We start from the raw sequence: 16,426 nt of genomic DNA, 5'->3' as shown, positions 1-16,426 counted from the left end.
GAGATGCGATGCAGGTCCACCAGAGATGCAGGGAGCTGTGGGGTCCTCCGGCAGCAAAATTTGGGGTGCTGTGAGGAGGGCCAAGAGAGAAGCCAAATGAATGAGCTAATTTAGAAGGGATCCTTTCTAACCCATTGGCGTCCCGTGAGGACCGCTCTACAAATTGGCGTCCCATGAGGAGCGCTCTACAAATTGGCATCCCGTGAGGAGCGCTCTACAAGTTGGCGTCCCATGAGGAGCGCTCTACACATTGGCGTCCCGTGAGAAACGCTCTACAAATTGGCGTCCCGTGAGGAGCGCTCTGGGTCACAAGTGGCGTCCCCATGAGGAGCGCTCTACAAATTGGCGTCCACGTGAGTGACAGCCCCTCCTGTCGGCGTGGCGCCCAAACAGTTGTTGGTCTCCCAAGAACAGCCCCCATTTTTTTGTCCTTCCCAGCTGCAACCTTGTCTTCCGCGGCATAGTCCTGGTGACGGACCGCCTTCTCGGGTTTGCAGGGGTCTCCGTCTACCCTACTACCTCCCCTCCCCACCAAAAATTGTTGTAAGGAGAGGCTTGGTTTGATCTCTGCAGCTCGGAAGGGACTACAGAGCACTCAATGCCTCTCCCGGGCCCCAGCCCATCCCAGGCTGAGCTCGTGGATGGCGGTGGGAAAACAAAGCAGCTCCCAGTTGGCGGGAAGAGAGATGGGATGGGGGGAGTGTCAAAGAACCATCTCCTCCTCCCCTCCGCCACCGCAGTGACCTTCCCCTACAAGCAACACCGACCAACCTGTGTTGAAGTGAGAGAAAGAAAAAAACCACATCGAAGGACTCCGATGCCTATCAGGAGCTTCCTTACCTTCAGGGCGTAAAGCAGGCACCATCTCGCCTGGAGAGAGCTGGGACAGCCAGGTGGAGCAGACTCCGTAGTGCAGACCGGGCCTTTCCCATCCTAAGGGACAAAATGGAGACCCTGTCGTGAGCTCCACGGAATTGCCTTCTTCCCCCACCCCACCGCCAGTTCTCGTCCAGTCCACTGCTTGGCGGACAATGGGACAATTTGATTTAATTTCTGAAAAAGAAATTAAAACAATTGGTTAATTAATTTGTATTCTTCAAGCGTTTCATCCGGTTCCTGTTGCATCCTTTGATGATTGTATTCCATCGTTGTTGTTGTTTTATATTAGCGTGAGTTGCAACTTGCCTCACAGAGAGTTGTTCGTAGCGATTTGTCCTGAGGAGATTGGCTGTGCCGAGTTGTCCTGAGGTGAATTGGCTGCAATGAATCGTGTCCTGAGGGTGAAGTAGTAGTCGTGACGGCCTTTCCACAGCAAGTTGTTCTTGTAGCAAGTTGTTCCATAGCGAGTTGTCCTGAGGGGAAATTAGCTGCACCCAATTATCCTGAGGGGAATTGGCTGCAATGGGAATTGTCCTGAGGGGAATTGGCTGCATCGGTGTCCTGAGGGGAATTGGTAGTCGTGACTTGCCCTTCACAGCAAGTTGTTCCGTGGCGAGTTGTCCTGAGGATGGAATTGGCTGCAACGTAATTGTCCTGAGGGGAATTGGTAAAGTGATCGTGACTTGCCTCACAGCAAAGTTGTTCCATGTAAGTTGTTCCGTAGCGGAGTTGTCCTGAGGGGAATTAGCTGCACCCGAATTATCCTGAGGGGAATTGGCTGCAATAGAATTGTCCTGAGGGGAATTGGCTGCAACAAATTGTCCTGAGGGGAGTGGTAGTCGTGACTTGCCCCATAGCAAGTTGTTCCATAGCGCGTTGTCCTGAGGGGAATTGGCTGCTGCAAGTTGTCCTGAAGGGAATTGGCTGCAGCGGAGTTATCCTGAGGTGAATTGGCAGCAACGAATTGTCCTGAGGGGAACTGGTTGTTGCCACTTGCCCCACAGCAAGTTATTTCGTAGCGAGTCATCCTGAGCGAGAATTGGCTGCGGTGAGTTGTCCTGAGGTGAATTGGCTGCAACAAATTGTCCTGAGGAATTGGTAGTCGCGACTTGCCCTGCCGAGTTGTTCCGTGAGCGAGTTGTCCTGAGGTAGTGCCTGCGCGCCGAGTTGTCCTGAGGAATTAAGTAGTCCTGAGTTGTCGGACAGCAAGTTGCCCCCGAGGCAAATTAGCTGCCCCGAGTTCTCCCACAGTGAGTTGTCCTGAGGCGAATGGTCCATGGCGAGTTGTCCCAACGGGAGTTGTCCCGAGGGCGAATGGGCCACAGTGTTGTAGTCCCCGCAATGAGTTGTCCCTTAGCGAGTTGTCCTGAAGCAAGTTGACTGCGGTGGTGAGTTATCCCGCATAGTAAATTGTGCTGAGGTAAATTGGCTGAGTTTTCCCTGAGGTGAATCGGCCACCCCAAGTTGTCCCCTAGCGCAGTTGCCCTGAGGCAAATTAGCCGAGGTGAGTTGTCCCACTCCAAGTTGTCCCGCAGAAATTGTCCACAGCAGAGTGGCCTGCGGCTAAATGGCCGCCGTGAGAGCTAGCCGTGGAGGGTGGCCACGGCGGGTGATCATAGCCGCGTGGGCATGGCAACGCCGGCTCTCCTCCTGTCAAGCCGCCACCACCCCCAGGCCCCAATGCCCTCCTCTTCCACTCACCCTGACTGCGGTAGTTGAGCGCACGGCTACGGTGAGGGGTGCAGCTCCCCCTGGGTAAGCGTCGGGCGCGGGCTGACGGAATACTGGCGGGCCTGCAGCAGTGGCAGCTCAGTGAGCAGCAGCGAGGTGGGCAGCACCACCGAGGAACTCTTCCAGCAGCTCCACGACCGTCGAGACATGGAACCACTTCACTCCTCGTAGAAAGCTTAGTCCTGCGGGCACAAGGATCGGCGGTCGGGACAGCCGACCGAGTCAACGAGGGGAAGCGGAGGCGGGCGGAGCTGAACACTGGCGAAAGGACCTAGGGTGGTTTTCAGACTTACGATGGTCCCAGTGTCCTAATCTAAATTAGGGCGGCTTGCGTGAGCTCCTATTCTGCAAAGGAAGGTCCGCGCACTCATAGTTCTGACACGGTCGGGGGGTAAAAGGGGTAAGAGTAATCCCCTTAGGTGACCCTTCGGACGAGGAAAGGGCATTAGAGAATAATGGAAGGGGGACCTCGGAGGTCAACTAGGTCCAACCCTCCCCACTCGAGCAGAAGAGCCTTACAGTCATAGAATGTTGGAAGGGACCTGCAGAGGTCATCTAGTCCACCCCCTGCTCAATCACATCTCTGTGATTGACTAGTAGAGCTCCCACTCGTGCAGGGGGTTGGACTAGATGACCTGATCAATCCTTCCGACTCTGTAATTCTGCAAGGGCCTCTTGCTTAAGCGGGCGTCAGACAAGATGACCTCCGAGGTCCCTTCCGACTCTCATTCACTGATCCTCTGTAAGGGTGTCCTGCTTCAGGAAGGGGTTGGGCCGAGATGACCTCAAGTTCCTTCCCGATCGATCTCTGACGAGTCCACAAGGGGTTCTCCTGCTCGGGGGGGTCAGACCGGATGCACCTCTGTGTGTGGGAGGGTGCCTGTCCCGCTTTCCCGGCTCCTGTGCTTCTCCATTCCTGGCCTGGCTGAGCCGTTGCAGCTTCTCTCGCTCGGCACGGTCTTGACCAGGTGGCCAACACTTGGAGCAGCTGAGGGCTGGGCGCCGTGGTGATGTCCAGGAAGTAGGTGAGCGCCTGGCGGAGGGTGCAAGCAGGCAGGCGCTGGCTGGGCACCCACATCCGTTCACGCCTACTAAGATGGATAGATGGATGGGTGGAGGGATGGATTAATAGAGAGAGAGAGAGAGAGAGAGAGAAGAGAGAAGATACAGGCTAAATGAGATTGATATATAGATAGAGATAGATAGATGATGTTAGATGATAGATCGATGGATGGATGGATGGATGGATGGAGAGAGAGAGATGATAGATAGGCAGGCAACCAGGTAAGCAGGGATAGATAGATAGATAGATAGATAGATAGATAGATAGATAGATAGACAGACAGACAGAACAGATGATATTTGGGTGGATGGATGGATGGATAGATAGGGAAGAAATGAAAGTAAGCAGGGATAGATGATAGGATAGATAGATAGATAGATAGATAGATGAATAGATAGATAGATAGATAGATAGATAATGTTAGATGATATTAGATGATAGATCGATGGATGGATGGAGAGAGAGACAGAGATGATAGGCAGGCAGGAAGGTAAGACAGAGATAGATAGATACGTACATAGATAAGACAGAGATAGACAGGACGGACAGACAGACAGACAGACGGAGAGAGAGAAGGAGAGGAAAGTCGAGGGAAGCGGGACAGGAATCCCAACCTTGGGCTCCAGGCTCCTCCCGGCGGTTTGTGACCTACGATACTGTTTGGGTGGGTGATTTATCCGGACAGTACATCCATTCCATTGGGTCTGAATTTGGACCCTTGGCAACAGAAGACTTGGAAGCTTCACGACAGCTCACGGGGTACCCTCTGGCGGCAGGACATTCTTGGCAAGGAAGAACGGGGACGCGATTCAGAACCATCGCAGGGGAAGGTTTGTCCTCGACTGTTCGTTTTAGCGACCGTTTGAGCAACCGTTGAAGACATCCATGGAGGAAAAAGCAGGGGACAGAGCTTGTTTCCACACTTAGGCGACCGTTGCGGGGTTCCCCTGTGTCCAAGGCAGGCAGCTTCATGCGATGGACTTGTATTTACAGTCGCAGTATCCCGGGGTAGGGGTGGGGATGAAGGTGGCTGTCATGGGATTCCCGTTGGTAACTGTCCGATGGGGCAGAGGTGCAGTCCACACGGGAGGCCCTTAGAGGCGGGCCGACTTGACAATTCAGCAGGGATTCCCTCAACGACGGCAGCGGGAATGGTGCGTAAGACAGGACGAAATGGAGAAGTGAGAATGGTCATAAGAAAGGACAAAATGGAGAAGGTTGATCTCGCTTAGCAACTGAATTTTTTGGACTCACGTCGAGGTGGTAAGTTTAGGACTATCTGTAATTCTAGGCTCAATCGTGGTGCCATTTTCCTCTCGATCGGCATAAGTTGAGGATCCCGGCGGGCTCCTTCCCGCCTCTCTCCCCGTCCTAACCAGCCTCGCGCCCCATTTTTGTGCTGTCCCACCCATCGTTCTGCCCAGGCGTGCAAAGTAGGGCAAGAGGCCCCGCCCCCCACCCCGCCCCAGGGAGCCCGCTATCTTACCCTCGGTGCCTGCCTCCAGGGTCTCCACCGCGACGGGCTCCTCAGCCAGCGGCGGGTCCTGGACCAGCTGCATCAAGGCCTCCACCAGCGCCGCCCGGTTGGCAGGAAAGATGCTGGCGTGGTCGCCAGGTTGGTACTGCAGCTCGGGCTGGCCGTCGTCTGCAACCGCACCAACAGGGTAGAACCGGCTGGTCGGGAGGGAGGGCAAAGCGTCAAAGGAGAGGAGGCGGCAGGGTTCCGGCGGACGCCCCCCCACCCCAATTCAGCGACAACGGCCACCTGGCTTCTAACGCACGTACAGGCAGGCGAAGGCCAGCCGACGGCGCCTGCCAAAGCCGGAAAGGACAATGGGCGATGGCTTGGCTGGCTGGCGTGGCGGGAGAGAGGCGGCTCTGGGTGCCGTTTCTGGAGTGCGCTAGCGCGCCATATCCCCCTCTGCCCTAGTTAATTACGTGAGCCGTGAGCCAAGTTTCATTATTCATGAGGAGCAGCAGGTCGGCATGTTCCCATGCGCCATTGGCTCTGCCCCACGTAGTTGAGGGTTCACCTAAGACCCTGTTTCGCGTCCTCCTCACAGGGCATGTCATTAAATCAGATACTCCGAGGGAGGCGCGTCATAAATCACATTCTCCAACTTGGAGGTGCGTCATAGATCACATTCTCCAATGGAAGTATGTCATAAATCACATTCTCCACCTTGGAGGTGCGTCATAAATCTCATTCTCCACCTTGGAGGTGCGTCATAAATCACCTTCTCCAATGGGAGTATGTCATAAATCACATTTTCCAACTTGGAGGTGCATCATAAATCACATTCTCCAATGAAGGTATGTCATAAATCACATTCTCCAATGATGGTATGTCATAAATCACATTCTCCAACTTGGAGGGGCGTCATAAATCACATTCTGGAAAATGGAAATATGTCATAAATCACATTCTCCAATGGAAGTATGTCATAAATCACATTCTCCAATGAAGGTATGTCATAAATCTCATCCTCCAACTTGGAGGTGCGTCATAAATCACATTCTCCAATGAAGGTGTGTCATAAATCACATTCTCCAACTTGGAGATGCATCATAAATCTCATCCTCCAACTTGGAGGTGCGTCATAAATCACATTCTCCAATGAAGGTGTGTCATAAATCACATTCTCCAACTTGGAGATGCATCATAAATCACATTCTCCAACTTGGAGATGCGTCATAAATCACATTCTCCAATGGAAGTATGTCATAAATCACATTCTCCAACTTGGAGGTGCGTCATAAATCACATTCTCCAATGGAAGTATGTCATAAATCACATTCTCCAACTTGGAGGTGCATCATAAATCACATTCTCCAATGGAAGTATGTCATAAATCACATTCTCCACCTTGGAGGTGTGTCATAAATCACATTCTCCAATGGAAGTATGTCATAAATCACATTCTCCAATGGAAGTATGTCATAAATCACATTCTCCAACTTGGAGGTGCGTCATAAATCACATTCTCCAATGGAGTATGTCATAAATCACATTCTCAATGGAAGTATGTCATAAATCACATTCTCCACCTTGGAGGTGTGTCATAAATCACATTCTCCAATGGAAGTATGTCATAAATCACATTCTCCAATGGAAGTATGTCATAAATCACATTCTCCAACTTGGAGGTGCGTCATAAATCACATTCTCCAATGGAAGTATGTCATAAATCAGGGCGGCGCTCCCTGAAGGAGACTGCAGTGGGATTCTTTCTCCCTGAATGCCAGAGGGTGGACTACATGGCCTCAGGGGCCCCCTCTACTCGAGGCCTGTAGGTGAAATCCCGGTAACCCTCAATGATTCCAAAAGTTTGCTGATAGACTGGTTATTTTTCCCATTACAGAATAAAGGACTCTTTTTCACATTGATCCAGGATCTCCGAGGACCAATTCAGAGCGTTTGACCGGCGACTGGATTACGTCGCTCGCAAGGGTCCCGGGTTCAACCTTTGGAGGAGCCAGGTTTGCCTCGCAACCGCGCGACTCATTGAAACCCATTGCAGGAATTTCCCTTAACGACGGAGGGTGGGGGAAAAACTCATCGAAGAAATGTCTCTCGCTCAGTGGCCTTCGAGGGCGGGGCACCGTTGCGGTCGTTACGTCGTATGTTGAGTCGAGCTCAGCCGTCAGGAGAGGAAACCAGGAGAGGAGAGGGAGGAGGGGTGGGGAAGGGATTTGGACTTCCGAAGGGACCCTTCCCACCCCATCCGAGGGCGCTCACCGGAATCGGCGCTCTGCAGGTTCTTGACGGAAAGGGCGTAGCACGGAAACACCTTGCGTTTGTGCGTTTCGTCAGATCTGGGGAGGGCGGGGCGGCTGGGGAGGGAAAAGAGGCGGTTTAGCCGTGTTTGTCGGTGTGTGGGGTGTGTGTGTGTGTGATGCGTCTCCCCAAAGAAGGGGAGGGGGGCGTCTCCTAAAAAGAGGGGGCGGCCCATGTCTGGACAGAAAACTCCCTCCGGCGTTCGGATCAGAGGAGGACGAGACGTGAGCGATCCTCCCGTGTTCTGTCAGGTTCTTCGGGGGGGAAAGGGCGGAGGGGACAGTTTCGGGCAGGCGCCGTTGGCTCCCCTCGCACCGGCGTTCCCGCACCGCGCCCGCCAGTTTGCAACCCAAGGTCGGGTTGTGGTGGGAAACGGCAGTATGATTCGGAACGAACTGGGGTCGAATCCCACCCGCTTGAGATCATATACCGAGAGACACGCTTAGTGGCCAATTTATTTGTGTGGGGGAGGAGGAGAGGGAGGGAGCTGGTCTGACACACACACACACACACACAACGCGCACCCATACCCACACAGAGCCTTCTCGACCTGCCAGAAGGTCCAAGGTGGCGCTCGGCTGCGCCAGGACCCGGTGCCGGTTCCGCTTCCAGCTGCAGCGGTTGGAGAAAACCTCGGTGGGGACGGAGTCGGACTCGACGCAGAAGGTGTCGCAGGCAGCCTTGCGCGGAAGAATGGGGAGGAGATCAGGGGAGGGGCCCACCCGCCGGAGGGACTCCCCCACCCACCCACCCGGGGTGGTCTTCTCCCAGGCAGGACACAGGTCGTCTTTGACTTCGGATGGGCGTGGTTTGGGGAATGTTTTGGAGTGGCGACGGGAGGGAAAGAAAACGGACGTCGGGGCCGTTGGTCTACCCGTTGACTGGAGGGGACACCTGGGCGGCTGACTGAGGGACGACAGTCGCCGCGTTCCGGAGGTTGAAGATTTCACCGTCCGTCGAGCGAACGGGGGGGGGCGGGGGGGGGAGCCAGATCCGCTTTAATGACCGTCTCGCCGGACGAACAACGGAAGAGAGGATTCGTTTCGTTCCCCGGCCGGCCGAAAACCATCCACGATCTTCGCTCCGTGGACATGCGAGCGAGGAGGAAACCGCTGCGCGGACTCGCTTGAAAAAGGCGTGGGGGGGGATAGGTCGTCCGCCGCAGGGCGGAGCTCGCTAGTGAGATCGTCTCCCTTCGCGATGGAAACAGGGCTCGTTAGAGTCGAGGGGACACTTTTTCCACCACCCACCGCCCCGGATAGCCGTCGCGGGACAGCGAAGCCCCTCCCAAGGAGAGGGAGTTTTGGGCGAACGACCCGATTCTCGCCCCCCGCCATCCGACCCGGCACCTTGAAAACGCTGGAGGCCCAGGTGCGGAAGGACTCCTCCTGCCCGCAGAGTTCGTCGCCTTCGCCCAGGGGCAGGATCCGCTCACCGCCGAGTTCCTCCAGCCGGGTGTCCACCGCGTGGGCGAAGGCGCAGAAATGGGGGTAGGCCCGGGATCCCAGCCCGAAGACGGAGAAACTGAGGGGGACGAAAGAGAGGGCGGAGAAAGTGAGACACGAAGAGAGGATGGAGAAACAGAGAGAGATGAAGAGGGGACAGAGAAAGTGAGGGAGATGAAGAGAGGATGGAGAAACAGAGAGAGACGAAGAGAGGATGGAGAAACTGTGAGAGAGAGAGAGAAAGAGGAAGAGAGGACGTAGAAACTGAGAGAGATGAAGAGAGGACGGAGAAACAGAGAGAGATGAAGAGAGGACGGAGAAACAGAGAGAGACGAAAAGGATGGAGAAACAGACAGAGAGAGAAAAGAGGAAGAGAGCGGCGTAGAAACTGAGAGAGATGAAGAGAGGGACGGAGAAACAGAGAGACATGAAGAGAGACGGAGAAACAGAGAGAGACGAAAGGATGGAGAAACAGAGAGAGAGAGAAGAGAGAAGAGACGATGCTAGAAACTGAGAGAGATGAAGAGAGGACGGAGAAACAGAGAGAGACGAAGAGAGGAGGGAAAAACAGAGAGAGAGAGAGAGACAAAGAGAGGATGGAGAAACTGAAAGAGGAAGCAAGGATGGAGAAACTGAGAGAGACGAAGGGAGGACAGAGAAACTGAGAGAGACAAAGAGAGGATGGAAGAACTGAGAGAGGAAGTGAGGATGGAAAAACAAAGAGGATGGAGAAACTGAGAGAGACGAAGGGAGGATGGAGGAACTGAGAGAGATGAAGAGAGGACGGAGAAACTGATACACGAAGAGAGGATGGAGAAACTGAGAGACACGAAGAGAGAGATTCAGAGTGGCTTCTTGTCTCTGGGGCGTGGCGGGAGCGGGGAAGATTGGTGGGGAGAGGGTTTGTCCCCCTAAAATAGGACGGAACCCACCGGAGGGTCCCGAGGGCGCCGGCGCTGTCCGTGTTGCTAGACTCCCGGCGTTTCCTCTTCCACAAGGCCACGGAGGGATCAGACTGGGAGAGACTATTGAAACGCATCTTGTAGCTCCTGAAAGAGAGAGAGAAGGAGGAAAAGAAAGGATGGGGGAAGGAAGGATGGATGGAAGGGAGGGAGGGAGGGAGGGAGGGAGGAAGGAAGGAAGGAAGGAAGGAAGAAGGAGGAAGGAAGGGAGGGAGGGAGGGAGGTAGGGAAGGAAGGGAAGGAAGGAAGGGAAGGGAAGGGAAGGGAAGGAAGGAAGGAAGGCAGTTTAATACCATAACCATTGGTAGATATAAGCCACATGGATCCCAACTCCTTGGGGCTCCCAAAACAGGCTTGGAGCATGACTTCCGATGCTCGGGGACCAGACCAGGCCGACATCTGGAGCAGCTTGACAAAGACCCTTCCCTCTTAAGGTCATTGTGAAGTCAAACTCCATCTTAGGGGCTGCCCCCCCTCCCCATGGTTGAGAAAGCAAGTTATGGGCCCCGAGGTCTCGTAAGCCACCTTCCCGGCCTCGCATCTCCCAACCATGCTGGACTTTGGCATCCCATCCACGTGGTTGGGTGGTCCACCACCTCTGGGGAAGTGGAGGGGTCTCTCCCGCCACGGAGCTACTACAAGGTGGGATGGAGTCTCTGGGTGTTTCCCAGGGGGATCCGATGTGGGTTGACTCCCGAGGACATCCCCCCAGCGAGATGCCAGAAGGTTCCTTCAAGCCCCCCCCACCCCCCCCCAAAGAAGTCCCAACCGTCGTTTCCTTCCAGGTTGGGATTTCCCGCCATGGGAGAATTGGTCAACGGGCTCCTTCCAGCCACAAGCCCGGGTTCCTTGCCTGGACAAACGGCCTGGAGGAGGAGGAGGGGGAGGAGGAGGGTGGATGAGAAGGAGAAGGGGGAAGAAGGAGGAGGAGGAAGAAGGAGGACGAGAAGGAGAAGGGGGAAGAAGGAGGAGGAGGAAGAAGGAGGAGGAGAAGGAGAAGGAGGAAGAAGGAGGACGAGGAGGGAGAAGGGGGAAGAAGGAGGAGGAGGAAGGAGGAGGAGAAGAAGGGGAAGAAGGAGGAAGGAGGAGGAGGAGGAAGGACGACGAGAAGGAGAAGGGGAAGGAGGAGGAGGAAGGAGGAGGAGGAAGGAGGGGGAAGAAGGAGGAGGAAGGAGGAGGAGGAGGAGGAGAGGCGGAGGAGGTGGTCCTCTGTAGGAGAAGGTCAACCAGCTTGAGGTCTTTAAGAGAAGACCTCAAGAGCTGACTGGGAGTAAGAAAGAAAGAGAAGAAGGAGACGAAGAAGACGAAGGTGGGAAGAAGACGTACTTCTGAAACTCCGGCTGAACGGCTCCGAGATAAGGACAGGACATCTCCATCAAGGCCTTGGAGAAGCTCTGGAAGGAGAAAGCACCAACTCTGGTGAGAAGCAACCTTGGATGAAGGAGGACCTTTCCCAACCCCTTCATTCGTTGGACCATCTCTATGTGTTGATGCTCCTCCATTCCTGGAGGGTCTTCCAAGAAGACCACCAAAGGACAAGCCATCCATTTGGGAAGGGTTCCAGGTCTTCCTGTGTGGGTTGGACCAGATGACCTCCCCCAAGGTCTCACCCAACTGCCGGATGTTGTCATCTCCCCTCAAGGGAGATTCCCCTCAAAGGGAATCCAGAAGAGATTTTTCTAGAGAAGATACCCCCACCCCAAAGATAAACTCCGGAGGAGAAGGTCTACCCAGCGGATCCCGCGCTCCTCCATCTTGGTTCTCCATAGAGTACGTGGACTTCAACGCCCAGAAGTCCCATCCTCCCCCGGTCATCCAGTTGGCTCTCCGGGATCAACCCTCCTCCATCTTTGGCGCCCCGTGAGAGAAACGGTGGACTTCCAACTCCCAGAAGTCTTCCCCGGTCATCCAGTCGGCGCTCCGGGATCAACCCTCCTCCATTTTTGGCGCCCCGTACGAGACAGTGGACTTTCAACTCCCAGAAGTCCCCGCCACCCCGCCACCCCAGATAGGCATCCCTCTATCTTGGAAGACTAGATGTCGGGTGGACTTTCGAGCCCGGGATGGGATTCGGTTGGGGAACGGGGAAAACGGGGGGCGAGTCGCGACGGAATGTTCTCTCCTTCCGCTCGCCGGTGGTGAGACCCCGGTGGAAATCCCACCGCTGACCAACAGCCAGTATACCCACGCAAAAAACTTGGTCTTCCTCCTCCATCATGGAAGAAGGTAGACTTTCCGGTCTCAGGGCAGGGCGTGGAGACTTCTGGGAGATGGAAGTCCACCGTCTTCTCATACGGGGCGCCAAAGATGGAGGAGGCTTGATCCCGGAGCGCCGACTGGCCGGCCCCGGGCGGGGGGGAGAGACTTCTGGGAGTTGGAAGTCCACCGTCTCTCACGGGCGCCAAAGATGGGGGAGGCTTGATCCCAGAGCGCCGACTGGATGGCCGGGGTGGGGGGGAAGACTTGTGGGCATTGAAATCCACGTATTCTACGGAGAACCAAGATGGAGGAGCGCAGGATCCGGAGCCTTCTTTGGCCGGGCAGGGATGGTGGAGGGGAGGACTATCTAGGAGTTGAAGCCCCGCCGCCCTCGTCCGGGAGGGTTGCCCTCGACCTCGCCCCCACCCTCGAGGCCAGTTACCTCTCCGTTCTCGGGCGGGTCCCCATTGCCGAAGGTGCTGGTGACCACCAGAACGAGGGTCTCGTGCTCCAGGAGACCACGTCGTATTCGTGCGAGGCACACCACCTGCAAGGGGCAAGATGAGGAGGCGACGCTGCGGGTGGAGGGAGGACACCACCACGCCTCGCCTCCCTCGCGTCACCTCGGGGTGGAGGGTTCCTGAGAGCTTCCTTCCTTCTGTTTTTTTCCTTCTTTCCTCCCTCCCTCCTTCCTTTCTCCCTCTCCTATAAGGAGATGGGTTAATGGGGTATAAAATGTTTTGTGTGTTTATGTTGGATTAATAAAACCTTGGAGGAATGTTAGAAGAGGAGAATTGAGAATGAAAGACAGAAGAGAATAAAGCAAGTCGGAAGAAAAAATAAGTATAGTGAATAAAAACATATAAAAGAGATAAATATAGGAAAGAAATGCAATTAGATAAAAGTAAAGGGAGAAATAGTGAGAAACTTGAAAGGATAAGTGTGGGTTTATAAGGAGATGGGTCAATGGGGTATAAAATGTTTTATTCGTGTTGTTAAAATTTACAATGAACTTTCAGAAAAGATGTTTTTTTTTAATGTTTGTATCTTTTGTGTTTTTGTGTGTTTATGTTCGATTAATAAAACCTGGGAGGAACGTTAGAAGAGGAGAATTGAGAATGAGACAGAAGAGAATAAAGCAAGTCGGAAGAAAAAAGAAGTAGAGTGAATGAAAAGATATAAAAGAGATAAATATAGGAAAGAAATGCAAGTGGATAAAAGTAAAGGGAGAAATAGTGAGAAACTTGAAAGGATATGTGTGGGTTTATAAGGAGATGGGTGAATGGGGTATAAAATGGTTTGTGTGTTTATGTTGTATTAATAAAACCTTGGAGGAATGTTAGAAGAGGATAATTGAGAATAAGAGACACAAGAGGATAAAGCAAGTCGGAAGAAAAAAGAAGTATAGTGAATGAAAAGATATAAAAGAGATAAATATAGGAATGAAAAGATATAAAAGAGATAAATATAGGAAAGAAATGCAATTGGATAAAAGTAAAGAAAGATATAAAAGAGATAAATATAGAAAAGAAATTCAATTGGATAAAAGTAAAGGGAAAAATAGTGAGAAACTGGAAAAGATATGTGTGGGTTTATGAGGAGATGGGTCAATGGGGTATAAAATGTTTTATTTGTGTTGTTAAAATTTACAATGAACTTTCAGGAAAGATGCTTTTTTATGTTTTGTGAAGAGAATAAAGCAAGTCGGAAGAAAAAAGAAGTATAGTGAATGAAAAGATATAAAAGAGATAAATATAGGAAAGAAATGCAATTGGATAAAAGTAAAGGGAGAAATAGTGAGAAACTTGAAAGGATACGTGTGGGTTTATAAGGAGATGGGTCAATGGGGTATAAAATGTTTTATTTGTGTTGTTAAAATTTATAATTAACTTTCAGGAAAGAGGTTTTTTTATGTTTTGTGTTTTTGTGTGTTTATGTCCGATTCATAAAACCTGGGAGGAACGTTAGAAGAGGAGAATTTGAGAATGAAAGACAGAAGAGGAAGATAGAAAAGGTTTAATTCGTGTTGTTAACATTTACGACGACCTTTCAGGAAAAGAGGGTTGATCTTCTGATTGTCTTGTCTGTCTTTAAAAAAATGAATAAAATCTGTTTTTTTAAAAAAAAGGTCTTCCCAAACCCCCTCCCCTCCTCCCACCCTTCTTCTTCCCCCAAGATGGAGGAAGGTCCCGGCCCAGGTCTCACCTTGGGGCGAAGGCCGACTGGAAGAGCTCCTTGAGGCGGAAGGCGTAGGCCTTGGACTTGCCCGTCTCCGAGGCGTAGAGGATGGTGGCCTTGACCCGTTGGGCCATCACGTGACCCATCAGCTTGGCGGAGATCTTGACGGCGCTGGGGGAGGGAGGCGGGGTTGGGAGCGGAGAAGCGGGGAGGGGTGGGGTGGGTGGCGGAGAGAGATGGTCCTGATTTCGGACACGGTGGGAGGAGGTGTCCCCCTGAGAGCGATGGAAGGAAAAGGCGGGGAAGGGGACTTACTTGGCGATCTCTTTGAAGGTCTTCTTGCGAGTGATGGTGGTCCCTTTGGGGATGTAGGACTTCCAGGGGTCAGCCTGTGTTTGGGGAGGGGAGGGGAGAGAGAGAGTGGGGGAGGGTCTCCTGAGGGTACGGGGGAGGTCTGAGAGCCTCCGCTGGGCAGGCGAGGGAGGGGGGGCCCCGTTCCAAGCCGTCCGTAGCGGTTGGGTCCTTCGACTGCCCCGTTGGTTTAGGGGCTGCGGGGAGGGGAGGGCGGCGGGGAAAAGGACCTCCGGAGGGGTCCTCGGACTTGCGACCGTCTGAGGTGGCCGGCGTTCGGAAGTCCGGGCGTTCCTCTTCCTCCTGGTCCTTTGTTCTCTTTGCCCCCACCCCATCCCCCGTTTCTCCTTTCTCTTTCTTTCTCCTTCCTCTCTTTCTTTCTCCTCCTCCTCTCTCCTTCTTTCTTTTTTCCTTCGCCGCCTCCTGTTTTCTCCTTCTCCTCCTTCTTTCTCCTTTTCCTTCTCCTTCTTTCCCTTTATATTTGTTACTTCTCCTTTCTCCTTCTTTCTCCTCCCCCTCCTTTCTCCTTCTTTCTTTTTTCCCGCACCTTCTTTCTCTTGTTATTCTTTCCTTCTCCTTACTCCTTCTTTCTCCTTCTATTCCTTCCTTCTTCTCTTTTCTCCTTCCATTTCTTCCTTCTGTTTTCTCCTTCTTCTTTTTCCTTGTATGCCTTCCTTCTCCTTTCTTTTTCCTCCTTCTTTCCCTTTTTATTTATTACTTCTCCTTTCCCCACCTTTCTCCTCGCATTCCTTCCTTTTTTTCTCTCTCCTCCTCCTTTCTCTTTTTATTCCTTCCTCCTCTTCCTCCCCCTCTTCCTCCTCCTCTTCTTCCTCTTCCTCCTCCTCTTCTCCCTTTCTCTTCGTCCTCCTCCTCCTCTTCCTCCTCTTCTTCCTCTTCCTCTTCGTCTTCCTCCTCCTCCTCTTTCTCTTCCTCCTCTTCTTCCTTCTTCCTCCTCCTCTTCCTCCTCCTCCTCTTGTTCCTCGTCCTCTTCCTCCTCCTCTTCTTCCTCTTCCTCCTCCTCCTCCTCCTCCTCTCCCCTCTTCCACCACCCGCTTTCGGGCCCCACCCGTTGGTCCTCCTCCTCCCCCGGGTTCTTCTTCTTTTTCCATCCCCCAAGAAGTCTTTCGAGAAGTCCTCTAACCCGCGGGAGGGGGGCGGCATCAGCCTCCTCCCGAACCCCCCTCCCCCGCTTCCCCAGTCTCCACTGCGTGCGTGTGTGCGTGCGTGTGCGTGTGTTTCCTTCATCCAATTCCTCTTGTATTCATTCAACGGAGGCAGCCAAGGCTGTACGGGTTCGAGCGAACCGGTTCGAATACGGCCGATCGTCCCTTTTTCCCCTCCCGGAGTCTTCTTTGCCCCCGCCACCCCCGGTGTCTTCTTCTTCCCCCCACACCTGGGGGGATTTCGGGCGGGCCAGGGTTGGACTCACCTGGTATCGGAAACCCGGGGAAAGCTGGTAGTTGACCAGCTCCTGGTGAAAGACGGGCGTCAGGCTGCCGGAAATAGGGGGCACCAGCCAGACCCAGTCGGCCGGGCAGCCGCCCCGGATGCGCTGCTCGTTCTCGAGGTGCTTCATGAAGGACTCGGCCACAGCGTGGTGGTCCACGATGGTGACTTTGGCCAGCTGAAGAGAAAGGGGCCCCAAGGGAGGAGGAGGAGGAGGAGGAAGAGGATGAGGGGGGGGGGTGTCCTATCAGCCATCGTTTCGCCCACACACACACATATCCACACCGGCCTCACAGCCCCACCGGAGGCTCCCCTTGTTTTTTCCCCCCACCCCTTTGCGGAGCCGAGGCGAAGAGGAGAGGAAAGACACGGGGAGGGATGCACACACACACAC

The 16,426-nt window shown here is 53.4% G+C and overlaps 1 protein-coding gene across 1 annotated transcript in view; it reads right to left on the bottom strand.

The window, feature by feature from the left end:
- Positions 1-243: 243 nt before the first annotated feature.
- NOS3 (nitric oxide synthase 3) overlaps positions 244-16,426 on the bottom strand; it is a 28,602-nt gene continuing 12,419 nt past the window's right edge. Inside the window, 19 exon segments of the mRNA XM_087919121.1 lie at positions 244-272; positions 841-923; positions 2,581-2,724; positions 2,726-2,770; positions 3,341-3,363; positions 3,532-3,577; positions 3,579-3,693; positions 5,154-5,315; positions 5,318-5,347; positions 7,413-7,489; positions 7,986-8,131; positions 8,801-8,975; positions 9,829-9,945; positions 11,185-11,252; positions 12,500-12,573; positions 12,576-12,604; positions 14,263-14,406; positions 14,551-14,624; positions 16,016-16,210. Of these exon segments, the coding sequence (XP_087775247.1) occupies positions 244-272; positions 841-923; positions 2,581-2,724; positions 2,726-2,770; positions 3,341-3,363; positions 3,532-3,577; positions 3,579-3,693; positions 5,154-5,315; positions 5,318-5,347; positions 7,413-7,489; positions 7,986-8,131; positions 8,801-8,975; positions 9,829-9,945; positions 11,185-11,252; positions 12,500-12,573; positions 12,576-12,604; positions 14,263-14,406; positions 14,551-14,624; positions 16,016-16,210 (1,776 nt within the window).

The sequence above is a fragment of the Pseudonaja textilis genome, unplaced genomic scaffold (genome assembly GCF_049901715.1).
Source record: "Pseudonaja textilis isolate UNSWEBS1 unplaced genomic scaffold, rPseTex1.2 PTEXSCF27, whole genome shotgun sequence".
Classification (NCBI taxonomy): Eukaryota; Metazoa; Chordata; class Lepidosauria; order Squamata; family Elapidae; genus Pseudonaja; species Pseudonaja textilis.
The sequence above is the reverse complement of the archived record's forward strand: the minus strand, read 5'-3'. Positions and strand labels throughout refer to the sequence as shown.